This window comes from Harpegnathos saltator, unplaced genomic scaffold, assembly GCF_003227715.2.
Source record: "Harpegnathos saltator strain DR-91 unplaced genomic scaffold, Hsal_v8.6 scaffold18, whole genome shotgun sequence".
Lineage (NCBI taxonomy): Eukaryota > Metazoa > Arthropoda > Insecta > Hymenoptera > Formicidae > Harpegnathos > Harpegnathos saltator.
In genome coordinates this window covers 697,812-710,839 of record NW_020229961.1, presented here as the reverse complement: position 1 = coordinate 710,839, position 13,028 = coordinate 697,812, and the positions used below count along the sequence as shown (strand labels likewise).

Genomic DNA, 13,028 nt, shown 5'->3' with positions numbered 1-13,028 from the left:
AGCTATCTCTCTATCGTTATTTTTGCCAAAGTTACAGCCAAAGTTACAGTTGAATTTCGTCCACTTCTCATGATACATGATAAAAATCGCGTCTAACTCGCCGTTGAGTAGGACTACTTGGAGAATGAAGCTATCCAGTGCCGACCCTATTGTTAAGTCGTACCACGACCTCAATCTCTCTTCGTGACGGCTCGTAGTGGAGACTCAAGGAATTAATTCGCGAAAATAATAGGTTTAATCATTCTTTTTCGCACTCTATTTGCTCTTAGAATCAGATTCCGAAGAGAAAATAAGGGCGAGCTTCTAAATGTAAATTAGAACTATTATCTTTATAATTTCGAAGTCTCTTGTTACATAAAAACTGGCACCTTACTTCGTCGAGGAATCGAAGTCGTGATACGATTCAACAGTAGGTCAAACGCCGCTATCTCTGTTTCTAATCTAAATCAAAGGCTGATCAGATGCGCTTTTCTCTTATATATCTTTTATTGAAACAGGAAGATGAATTCAAGAGACTTTAACTTTTGTAAAAATAACGGTAGCGACGGTATTTCCAGATAACGGTAGTTCCAGAAGCATATTTCAATCTTTATTGTTTGGTCATGTTAGATTCACAACGTTATACTCGTCGTATATGGTACCGATATATCGCGTTGTGAAATGAGAAATACCGTGTACTGTGTTTAATTTCCGATCTCTTCTTTCGTTAACTAAGGTTCTGCACGACAGATTTATTTTAATCAAAAATGTAATAAATGCATCATGGAACATTTATTTTAATTTTTCTATTCGCGTTACGCTTGAAATTTTTGTAATTGATACGTTACATGCTTTGTGCACCTCGTGCAGAAAGTTCAGCTGTAAAGAGTAAACTTGTCGTGGACATGTCTCTTGACGTGTGAGGAAAGAACAGCTGTTATAACCTGTTGTCTCTACGGTCGGATTTAAAAGCTCCTGTCCGAAAATTGATTAGACTTGGCAATAAAATGCAGGTAAATAATCACTCAGATGCTCAGATGCTCAGATGCGTAATTGTTTTATCATAAACGACATCAATTTTGTGTATATATATATGTATATATAATAGAACGCAACTGTATGTACATAACAACGTGTGACATATTTTGAAGTAAACACCTTTTGTTGTATTATTGTTTCATAATTCTTCCCTTGCATATTTATTCTGCACTCTTGAAATAAGTCAGATTTGTGTGTGATTGCGATGTTGATTGTTTAGGAGCAAGATATACCAATCGACATTAATACAGGGAAATTATTGGACTGGCTGGTTAATAGGAGACACTGTAAGAAAGATTGGCATGCAACCATCTTGGCCATTAGGGAAAAAATTAATAATGCGATACAAGATATGCCTGCTCATGATGGCATCGCTTCCTTGTTATGCGGTGCTTGTAAGTAGTGTAAAGTAAGTACAAGTACAAGTATTTATACAAGATTAGTCGATTCTGATTCTACATATTTTCTTACAGATATAAACTATTTCTATTGCGTTAAGATTGTGGAGATTTTGAAGGAAACGGAAGCAGACACAAAAAATTTATTTGGACGATATGGCTCTCAGAGAATGAAAGACTGGCAAGAGGTTTTACAGCGGTATGAAAAGGATAATGTTTATCTCGCGGAGGCTGCGCAAATGCTCATGAGAAATGTAAATTATGAGGTCCCTAGTATCAAGAAACAGATACAGAAGTTGGAACAGTCATTAATTGTGAGCTTACATATATTTACATAATATGTATTAGAAGTATCTCATGTATACATGTATTTGTATATGTGCGATGAAATTTTATGTATTTAAATGTATCTCTCTGTCAGGATCTAGAGAAGAAAGAAATGGAATATAAAAAGTCGGAAAATACGGCGCATGCAGAGTATAATGTATTGTGTAAACAATTGGGTATAAGTAGCCATAACACAGCTAGGAAGGAATTGATGGAGAAAGTTAAAGAATTGCCAGCCATTTATCAGAGTGTAGTGGAAAAGACAAGGAGCTTGGACAAAGTCGTCGAGTTTTACAGTGCGTTTGTTGAATTTACTCTCGGGCGGCGGTACGACGGTAACAGTTGCGTATCGATGATTAAATATGTAATTGGTGAGTGAATTGCTAAACGTTACAAACGCGTGGTTACGTCGTGCACTCAGATAAGAAGAAGATAAAAATGTAATAGGTTGTTGGACATTTCTATAGAGAAAGGGAACGCCACAACGTATGAATATACATATGGAGAAGCGCCATTGTCAGTGGTGGAGCCGCCGTTAAATATTAAAGCTGATGAGGAAGAGAATAACGCGACAATTAACTCGAATGTGGATACAAATGTACGAAGTGTTTGTAAGAATTTATTTATTTATAAGAGTTTAATCATTAAGTTTATAAGAATTTAATTATTAAGAAAACGATTACGATGATATGAATTTTTCATTGCGTAATTATTCTGAATTCATCTTTATTAACTTGGACAGACCATTGACTTTGGTGATTTGGATTTGAATGAAGAGATTGATTTCGGTGAAGAGGTCGATTTGAGCACCGCGGAAGGTGATATCGATTGGGGAGACGAAAGTGCTGCGGTGCAACCCCCCGTCGGGGAGGAGGAAATAGATTGCGACATCTCCTTGGAAGAGTCGGGTATCGTTGTCGAAGCAGTCGGTCACGAGGGTGGCATAGCTGCAGGACGTGACGCGTATACGATATTGGATAATCCCGCAACTAGAGTCGAATTCATCAATCAATTATTCGAGGTATGGTAAATGCGTGCAGCACATAATTTCGATGTATCGATATTCTCACTCGAATAAATTGTGTGTATCTTCATAGTTGGAGGCGTTCATGAAATTACGTTTGTACGAATTTAAAGGCGACGATAAAAAAAATCTGTTGAGCTTCAGTCAAATGCAAGACGCCTCCTCGATCCTGCAACTTTCCACCACGGAGAGCACGCAAAATATGCTCGATAATATCCAAATTGTCCTCTCGGAAATATTACACAATAATGTTCATCATTTACATAACATCAAGCATTATCCGAGGTACGATCAATCGAATACGCGATAGATACGACTCTATAGGCTCTGATGGTTCATATGTAGTTCATATGGCTCAATTGTAGATACGCGGATATAGTGATTGCCGGTTTGAAGCAGAAATTGAAGCTGATCGACAGAATGGTGGCCCAGCAAGAATCTGTACGACGGAAACAGAAAGACGCGCAGGATGAAATTGATAAATTACGTCCGCTATTGAGACTCGTTGTGCAAAGAACCAGGGAATTGCAAACCGAGGTACGTTATGTACGGTTCACGCGCTATTGTTGCAGCTTTGAGATTATTCGGTCCCTTAAATGTCTTATAGATTTTTCATATCGCGTATCTCCAATTGCAGATAGAACGAGACATCTCCAAGAGATACAAGAACAGAACGGTACACTTGACTGGTGGTGTAAATACATTGTAAATATTCACAGTAAATTGTCCACGAACGGCCAAAATTGACTAAATGCGGGGATGCGTCCAGCGTGTACATAACTTCTTGATTAAGACAGTATGAGCAAATGGACTTTCTTACTGTCGTGTAAAGTATGCGGTATGATTTTCTATTCTTCTACTTTCAATTCATCGATAACAAAGGGAGATAAGAAGGGATACGTGTAAACGGGGGAGAAAATAAAATTGTACGAACGCAGTAGAATGATAATCGTTGTTGATCAATGTTCGTTCATGTAACTCGTTTCACACATAGAAAACGCTCGCTGATACGGTCAGCATTCTCTCTTTGGCATCGCAGTACACGTTGTATTATCCTTGTCCCTGTGAGTTAATCGCACGATTGCGATATTCACGTTCGTTTATCGTGAAAGCGCGGTATGTCGAATTCTCGAGACCATAAAGCCATCTTTTTATTGCACTTTTGAAAATTTGAATTGACGCTATCTTCGAGATAAGCGGGACATTCAAATAATCATAAAGAGATTCTGCACGAGTCTCCAAGGCGACGAGGTACAAACTGCTTTGGTAGTGGGGCATGGGTATCTCTTCAGGCATTCGGCTAACGAACGATCGCATTCGCACAAACGCTGAGCGCAAGATCCAGACCCTCCCCAGTCGCCGTGTTCAACCGCTGCAACACAAAGAGTCTGACTGAATTGGAGGAGATTTTCGCAGTCCTGTCGCATGTTGCATGTCATGTGTTGTGCAAAACACGTGTTGAAGACGAGAAAGTCATCTCTGTGTGCGCTAAACGCCAAATTCTCCAACGGGAGAATGGTAATGTTTCAGACAATAAACTAAAATATGTATGATACACCGTGCTGTTTCGACAGGTTGCGAGACAGGTGAGGCGATCAGGTCGCGAGGAAAGAAAGCAATAAATATAAAAATAAAACGAACCGCAAATGGGCTTGTAACCGCGGTAACATCTCCAGTAATACGGTACGAAGTACTCCGAGAACATTGGGCATTCTGTGGCGTCGTAACACCAATCGTGCATCTTGCAGCACCTGAAACATTCCGTTCTCACAAATTGTTACCTAGCGGCACCTGCGTTACTCGGTAATAATCGGTAGACGCGAGCTTCGTACGGCATTCTCCTTTCCTTACGAATGAATAACGTACTGGTCGATACCGTCGATGACGTAACCGGATCCAAGGAATCCGCAGTAACAACCGTATCCCTTGTAGGCCAAAGGATTACATCCTGTGGCACACACCACCATGTTATAAAGATGTATTACTCCTCGCTTGAATCTCGCACGAGTAGACGTCTCCTTAACGGCGCTTCTGAAACTGCGTTTCAGGAAACTTCGTTTTGGCATTTGAGAATTCATGTTGGCAGAACGTTGGCCAACGTGCCAACGTGTTTTTCTTGTCTTGTCAACTTTTGTCTCAGATGTTAGACGTTAGAAGAACGAAATATTTTATCGGATTTTATCAGATCGAAAGCCAGTCTTAATTAATTAATTATATAAATAGGTTATTTCAAAGTCGTACCAATTTGACTTTAATCAGCAGGCGCAAAAGAAATTCTCTTTTCTTTTTCGATAACTTCTTCTTTTTGTTTTTTTTTTCCTGTCCGAGGCCTATTCACTTCTTCTCTTATTCGATTTGCCAACGGCCGAACGTTTGATATCAACATTTGAAGGCCCGATTCATCGATTGTTAAACGTGAGAACAAGTTCCCTCGCGATATCTTCGCTCGGTACTTACGCGACAGGTATAAGCGCGTTCGTGTGGTTCGCCGACGGCGGTACGCGCACGAGAATATCTTTCTCGTAATTGTGAGCCGAGGAGACACTGGTCCACGGGTCGCCGCTGCGACCGATATAAAGATCTCCTTGCTGTCTCGCATCGTCCATCTCGCTCATACGCGGATAATCGTAATCCGCGTGGCGCGTTCCGCTACCTCCGAGTATCCTATAAACATCTGGCGTACCGTTACCTGCAAGTGCCACGAAAGTGCCGATGGCACGAAATAAATATCGTTGCATGAGAAGGACGCGCGATCTATACAGTTATAATACGGAGTGTGCGGAGTTCAAGCGTACTTTATCACATTTATCTCGCTAAATTCTCAAGATTTCTCAAGATTTCGCGATTTTGAGCAGAAACTCGGCGCGATCGTAACGGCGTAAATGATCCTCCTCCTAGAAGGTGAATCGGGACACGGTACACTTTCCACGCGTGAGCGGGCAATTAATATCGCGAAAGGAATTTCCTCTCGCGGAATTTCCTCTCGCGCTTACGCGAGCCCGAAAGTGCGTGCGCTTTCCGCACGCATGTGCTATCCGATTCCGATGCGATTTTCCTGGTCGGCAGAAATCTTGTTTCGCCTTGGTCCCTAATCGGGACCAAAAGCTACTCTTATTTATCCCACTTGCGGCCGTTTCAACCGTTACTTGACGATCCTTCGCACCGGTAACTGGTAAGGACATTGCAGCGTGCGTCTACAACTATGCCGAATGATCGGTACACAACCCGGCGACGGCCGCGGCGGGGGGGAGGGGGGCAGGTGCATATCTCTCAATTTCATTTATTGAAACGGATCTTTCTTTCTCCCTCGATCCGTCGAGGCGGTAGAGAGCGGTAGAACGCATTGTCGGGACGTCTCACGTGAGATTATTTCGGCAATTCGTTTTGGCAAGCCCGGGGAAAAATTATTTTCTATAAAAAAGTCCTCTCATACACGACCGATAACTTCAGCATTGGTCGCGGTCGAAGTAAGCATACATCTATTTATCGTTTATTTATTATTTATTAGTCAGAGGTTTATATCTTATATCTTATCGCAAATTGGTCATCAAATTATTTTTATACGCGACTTTCCAACGGCTGACATCTCTTCCAGTATATATGCGTCTTAACAGTTGAACTCAAAGGAGTGTTTTAGAAAGAAAATATTTATCTTTGCAAATAAGAGGCCAAAAGTATGAGAGATACTTGAAAAATGCGTGTTTTTGATTATATAGTACGTCAAGCTGCGCTATCGGGAGCTAATTAAATAACGCCGATGTATCTCGCACGTATCTCAACAGAAAACCAGATATATAAAAATTTTTTTTCCTTTTGAAATGTTCGTCACATCTCCGTGGCGAATTGCATCTATCGCACACTCGCGGATCGCTACCACCACTTCGGAGGATTGAATGCACCGAAAACGGAAACGGGATGGGCTCTCTTTTGCGAAACGAGCTCTCGCAGTACGTCGTTTTTTCTTTGTTATTGTACAATCGATCCCATCCGGAAGAGTTTCATTTTTCACGGGGTCGCGTTCTAACCGCGTTCGCGGAAAACGCTTAAAAACGATATTTTTTCGGAAACGCAAATTTTTCTCCGACAAATGTAAAAGTATGCAAGAATCGCGCAAGTGCATCGCAATCAAGCGCAGCCTGAACGTAGATTTTTATCATCACGATACAATCGTGTAATGTTCTGTCAATGCGTTCGAGCACTGCAAACAGCCTTCGGCTTAATGGAATTTCGCTGTTTCACCCGTTTCTGCCTAAGTGAAAAATTCCCCAATTAAAGAAGAAAGAGGTAACGAGCAGGTAAATGCGAATTATACAGGCTGCATCGCGAAACAACTATACGGATTGCGACAAACAGAGCGTGACATCGATCGTCAATCAATTCGAAACTAGCTCGGGATAAAGCTGGACTTCTTGTTCCTCACTCACGATTCTTAGCAACGATTCAAGCGGCCGTCCGTTGGTGGTCGATCGCTACGTTAAATACAGCGGCATTATTAATTATATTGTGTACAATACGAATTTACAGTTGTGTTGTCGGAATGGAATCACGAAATATCACGTTAGATCGAGTTAATTAGCGAGACACGTGTGCGGAGGCATCGTAGCGGCCCAAGTTACTGTAACGAATTACTATAACTGTACACACCTGTTGTAGCTGACGCATGTCGTGTAGGGAAATGGGGAGATTATGCACCGTTTTATCGCCATCATCTCTCGGTCTCTCTCTCTCTCTCTCTCTCTCTCTCTCTCTCTCTCTCTCTCTCTCTCTCTCTCTCTCTCTCTCTCTCTCTCTCTCTCCCTCTCTCTCCCTCTCTCTCTCTCTCTCTCTCTCTCTCTCTCTCTCTCTCTCTCCCGCTCTCCCTCTCTCTCTCTCTCTCTTTCCGGTGACAGAATTGCTCAACAACTAAATTGAGATTGCGAGAAATGAAACGACGCGATCGAATCGCAGCTTTAATACAATCACAGTAACAATCAACGACTCCCGGCTGTCATAATAATGCCCTGTAACGTTAATTAGTCTGACGCGGTAGTCCGTATAATTCGCGAGAAATGTACTTTCTCTTTGCCCTTCGCGGTTTCCATGGTGCTAAAAATTTGATACGTTAATTTCCGCTAACTGACGCAACCGCTACGTGGGTGGGCGTGCGAAACGTCGCGGGTTGCGCGATTCAACCGTCGATAGTGGATTGTCGAAAAAACGTATACTTTGATACTTCAATCTGCGGAAGATAAATGTTACAAGTTGGCCGCGTTATAACGTTCGATCAAATAATAATTAGGCAGAACGAGAGAGAGAGAGAGAGAGAGAGAGAGAGAGAGAGAGAGAGAGAGAGAGAGAGAGTGAGAGAGAGAGAGAGGGGGGGGGTTAAAAGGAATCGAGATTGTGAAAAATGTGTAAAACACGGGTTCGTCTCGCGAACAAGGACGAGACAACTTGGATCGCGCAAGAAAGGTCACGTTGTTCGATTACTTAAACTAATTACGTATGTGTACGATAATTTCGAAGGCTTATTAAGCAGATCAAGTCGGCGACTGTTTTAATTTTCTCCGTTAGTTATCTCGCGGGGTTAGTCGCGCGACCTCGGTGAGAGTTTCGGTTATGTGAATCGAGGCAATTAAATGCGACTTGCTACTTTGTAGATGTGATATTTAATTGTGCACACACACACGTGGCTTTCTTCGAAGCGCGTCGCGAAGTCGCGTGTGCGCGGTACGGGCGTTTGCGTCGCTGCCGTGTTATCCATTGTAACAAAAGAGTTTCATGAGCGACTGATTAAGAGTCGCGACGAATAGAAACCACTGTCGCTTAGCGAAATGCGAGAGACAATGATGCGAGTGGATTTCTCGCGCATAGATGACGGAGCTAATTATATACACGGCGTAATTGCATTCGCGCACGATACACACATCAGCCGCGAGATAAAAATATAACGTGGCTGTGAGAATGTCTCGGTAATTAATTCTAATACTTGCTACGTGTCGCTCAAAAAGAATAAAAACGAAAAGAGTCACACCCCCACCTTCCTCTCTCTCTCTCTCTCGGTACTTGAGTACTTTGTGAAATATTTCGCTTTTACATTTGAGATTATTTATTTTCGAGCTTTGCTATCTGACCGACGCGCAATGACTCTTGGCCGTTATTAATAAAACGCTCGGATGGAAAAAAGCGAAGATCACAGTGTAAAAACAAAGAGACAAACTACTCGACGCGTGAACGCGTCACTGTTTGCCTTTCATCGTGTGTGCAGGTCGCCGCGGGAGCCGGCGACATTTTCTGTGTGATATTATATTAAAATCAGATATGCATGGAAATATCTGTAGCTGTATCGTGTGTTACAGACAGAATGTTGCGAGGATATCGATTCGATGGGATAAATAGGCGCGATTCTTTGATACCATTCACACTGATACGAGACGCACTGTACATTTGGCATTCAGCAGATTGCTATGCGGGTGAGACGATGCGACGCGACGCGACGCGAGCCTCTCTCTCTCTCTCTCTGTCGTTCATCCCCGTCGTTAGCTGTGAAGCGAAGAAGAGCGCGCGTACAGTTGGGTTGTGAATGCTCGCGAGACGCTCGCGTACACGCGCCGAATGATTCGTCCCGTCTCTCTCTCTCTCTCTCTCTCTCTCTCTCTCTGTCTCACCTCCGGCCTCGCAACCGAGCAACATCCCGATTAGTAGCAGGAGGACGCACAGGACTCCTCCGTAGCGGCGAGGCGACGATCGATCCGGCCACGGCGGATCGCGGCCACGTGCGGCGTTAGGACTTTTCCGGCACATTGGGCACGTTTTCACCGCGGCGAAAGCAGATCGAGCTCTCGGGGGCTGGGGGTCACCTGCGAATCGTCCTCGGTTCATCCGGCGTGACGGCACTCACGTGTCGTCGCATCGGGAAAACCGTTGACGCGCGTCCGCGCTCTCCTCCTCCTGTTACGCTTCGTCTTCGCCGGCGGCGTCGCGGCGCTTCATTACGATCCCGCCGACGATTAATGCGCGACGTGATTTCGATCGCAACCCGCGAACCCGAGAGACAGATCCACGTCCCACGTGCGCCGCGACGACTCTTTTTTCTCACTTCACGCTGCGTTTCTCTCTCTCTCTCCCCCTTTTACTCTCTCTCTCTTCGCGGCGTCTCCTCAGCAGATGTACCCGCTGACTGCGGAATTAATAGATCGATCATTGTCGACTGGATAAAGTCCCCGACTCCTGGACTCCGACGCGGCGGCACAAAGGGTGCCGCCTCCTCGCGCGACGCCCCGAGGCTTTTGCATTGAACCCCCTCCCACCTGGGATTCAATAATGTTGCTCGGCCTTTGTGCTCCGGGAGCGTTCGCGCGTCGCTTTCGCGGCTTAACGAGACAACCAGGCGCCTTGGTGAAAAAAAAATTCTCATCGGATCGCGCTGTCCTGCGAACGAATCGCCGCAGCACTCTCCCGAGCTTTTCTTCTACACGTTGTCGTTGTCGTTGTCGTTGTCGTTGTCGTTGTCGCGGCCGAGTCTGGCCGAGTTTATTATCCGACGTTTCGCGCTGGCCTCTGGTCGCTGGCCAAAAGTGGGAATCCGCAGAATCCTTCCTTCCTTCCTTCTTTCCTTCCTTCGCGGAAAGGAGAGACGAACTCGTCTCGTGTTCGCGAGAGCCTCGTCGCCGTAATTACTCGCAGAGTTAATTCTCCCGCAGAGAGCGGAGGTGGGCCGTTTCAGCGGCGAGAAGATCGGCAAAATACTGAGACTGTATCCTTATCGGATACGGCGCTGATCTTCATCGTTTCCCTCCAAGCGGCGGCTCCTTCCACCTTTCGCCGACATCCTCTCACCTATATCCCGTCGGACGCACTCAGAGACTTAGCTGATCTCGAGAGAACGCGCGGTCGTCGTGGTGCGACGCCGTCGATTCCCGTGCTCGCACTGCCGCTCGCACGGCTCGCCTCGGGAAATCCGTGCTGTTACACTTTCGTCCGGTTTCCTCGAGGAAGGAGGAGAGAGAGAGACAGAGAGAGAGAGAGAGAGAGAGAGAGAGAGAGAGAGAGAGAGAGAGATCTTTGGAGGTTCTGTTCTCTTCTTCCCGTTGGCCGCACCAACGTGAATCCTCGATCGCTCCCGTGCTCTAAACTCGTTAGCCGTGACTCGACTTTCTTCGGGCTCGCTCGCTCGCTCGAATCGCCGAAGGCGAGAGGACGAAGACCGGACCTACGCTGGAAACCTTCCAGGCGGAGGTGCGGAGGTTTGGGACTTGCTCCCGGTTCGGGAGACGAACGTCTCGTCCGGAATTGACGGCGTCGTACGACCGCCGCACAGTGGGAAATTTTGCTCACTTTTTGGACAAAAATCTCGTTAGAGCTCGATTCTTCATGAAATTGAATGATTTTTTTTTTTAAATATTCGTAAAGACTTATACTTTAAGCTGGTACTGCGGAAATTTAGTTATCGTTAAACCTACATTAAAGAAAGATGATCAAATGCGAGTAAACTTAAAACTCATATATCAACCATATACTCTTAAATATTTAAAACGTAGAACCTTCAGCCTTAAACTCTTAGAAGTCTTTTACAATAAGCAGTTAGTCAAAAACCGTAAGCAAATTGACCAACCACAGTCGATAATTTAAAAAATAATCGAATATGATTCGTCAATTTGCTTACGGCTTTTGACTAATTGCTTATTGTATAAGGTCTCTTAAACCCTCAAAACGCTTTAACGGCCTAAGCCCTTAAACTTAAATTTTTCAACCCTAAAGGCTAAAGGTTCTACGTTTTAAATATTTAAGAGTATATGGTTGATATATGAGTTTTAAGTTTACTCGCATTTGATCATCTTTCTTTAATGTAGGTTTAACGATAACTAAATTTCCGCAGTACCAGCTTAAAGTCCTTACGAATATTTAAAAAGAAAAATCATTCAATTTCATGAAGAATTGAGCTCTAACAAGATTTTTGTCCAAAAAGTGAGCGAAATTTCCCACTGTGCGCCGGCCGTCGCGTCGACTCACCGCTTCACGAAGGAATCTCGCGATGCAACTCGCGGTTTTAGGAAGTTCAGATTGACTGTTCGTTTCGTAATCTCGCGCGCGCGCGCACGCGCGATGTAACTGGTATTACGGCGAATTTGTCGGCTTGTCGCTAATTGACAGGGAAATACCTAACGAATCGTCGGCGTCGTTTCGCTCGCAAGTGAGAATCTCACTCGCCTCAAGAAAAAAAGTTCATTCGCGACGCACGATTCGAAAGTGTACGTGCAATAAGTCTCAATAGGCCAAGGTGCAACAGGTTACGGCTTGTGTGACCTCTTGCAATTTTGTGTGGAGGAGATACGCGGAGCCAACGCGAGCCAACAGCCGGACAAGCGTACATTTCAGCAATTTATCGTGAATTCCGTTTGATGTGTGTCTCGGCGAGAAGAATCTCGCAGAAACTCCAACGTATTTGATCATTAAACGCCCGGCGTTCCCCTCAGGAGCAAACTTCCTTTGCCGCGGCACGCGTTTCTCGCTGAGCCTCGCGTCGGAAATCGCGATCGCGACTGGCTGCTGCCTGCTGCGGCGCTCGCCTGTCGGAGTAATTGACGTTCCACCAAGCGATCAGCGTGATTTCCACAAATGTTCTCTTCTCCCGCGAGAAAATGTTGCTCGCGCTCCGAGCCGAGCGCCGAGGGCGCGGAGGGCCAATTTGCATCGCGCCGCGCCGCGCCGCGCCGCGCCGCGATAGCGCGATGGTGGGTTTACCGATAATTTTCTACGCATCGATTACCGGCCGTCGCGGCCGGGTCAAATCGAGATAAACGGGACGGACTACTTTCTATACAGGAAACGGGCCCAAAGTCTGCGCAGAAATTCGGCTCCCATTACGGATTATCTTCCGTGCCGGCGTGCCGCCGAGCGATGATCAGCGCGCGCGCGTGTCTTTTTATGATCGTCGTCGTTGCGGCCGTTCGTCGAATCGCGCGGATCGCTGGGCTGAAATTACGCGAACAGTTCATATTCACCGAGTGACCGACTGACTACAGTTGAAGCCGCACTTGAAGAACCGAGCGCGCATCGCGCCTTCTTGCACATAGCGGTACTCGCGCGCTCGTCGACGCACGCGACGACGCGATGAAGCGATCGTGCAGCGCGGTTACGGAACGATGCGCTGCGGGATTTTCATCGGCGAGATGATCGCACGGGCTACAAAAGCTTTGCGACACACACACACACACACACGCTGACATGCGCAACTCGTCGTTAATTGTTGCCGCTATGTAACTAGCGCGAGACAAAGTCGC

The 13,028-nt window shown here is 45.3% G+C and overlaps 2 protein-coding genes across 4 annotated transcripts; one reads left to right on the top strand and one right to left on the bottom strand.

The window, feature by feature from the left end:
• Window positions 1-824: 824 nt before the first annotated feature.
• LOC105181278 (CDK5 regulatory subunit-associated protein 3) lies at window positions 825-3,930 on the top strand. 2 transcript variants are annotated; one of them, XM_011137938.3, is made up of 9 exons: window positions 825-992; window positions 1,238-1,412; window positions 1,491-1,729; window positions 1,837-2,113; window positions 2,210-2,340; window positions 2,485-2,763; window positions 2,840-3,051; window positions 3,132-3,303; window positions 3,404-3,930. In XM_011137938.3, exons 1-9 carry the CDS (start codon window positions 987-989, stop codon window positions 3,473-3,475), a joined length of 1,563 nt encoding a protein of 520 aa, XP_011136240.1. In that variant the 5' UTR covers window positions 825-986; the 3' UTR covers window positions 3,476-3,930. The 2 variants fall into 2 exon arrangements, with proteins under 2 accessions (XP_011136240.1, XP_025153290.1); XM_025297505.1 differs by lacking the exon at window positions 825-992 and having other exon boundaries at window positions 1,281-1,426; window positions 3,404-3,929.
• On the bottom strand, window positions 3,705-10,704 carry LOC105181277 (uncharacterized). Of its 2 annotated transcripts, none has more exons than XM_011137936.3 (5): window positions 9,414-10,704; window positions 5,224-5,455; window positions 4,618-4,803; window positions 4,408-4,517; window positions 3,705-4,138 (listed from the first exon to the last, which is right to left on the bottom strand). In XM_011137936.3, exons 1-5 carry the CDS (start codon window positions 9,625-9,627, stop codon window positions 3,972-3,974), a joined length of 909 nt encoding a protein of 302 aa, XP_011136238.2. In that variant the 5' UTR covers window positions 9,628-10,704; the 3' UTR covers window positions 3,705-3,971. The 2 variants fall into 2 exon arrangements, with proteins under 2 accessions (XP_011136238.2, XP_011136239.2); XM_011137937.3 differs by having other exon boundaries at window positions 4,633-4,803; window positions 9,414-10,700.
• Window positions 10,705-13,028: the final 2,324 nt, after the last annotated feature.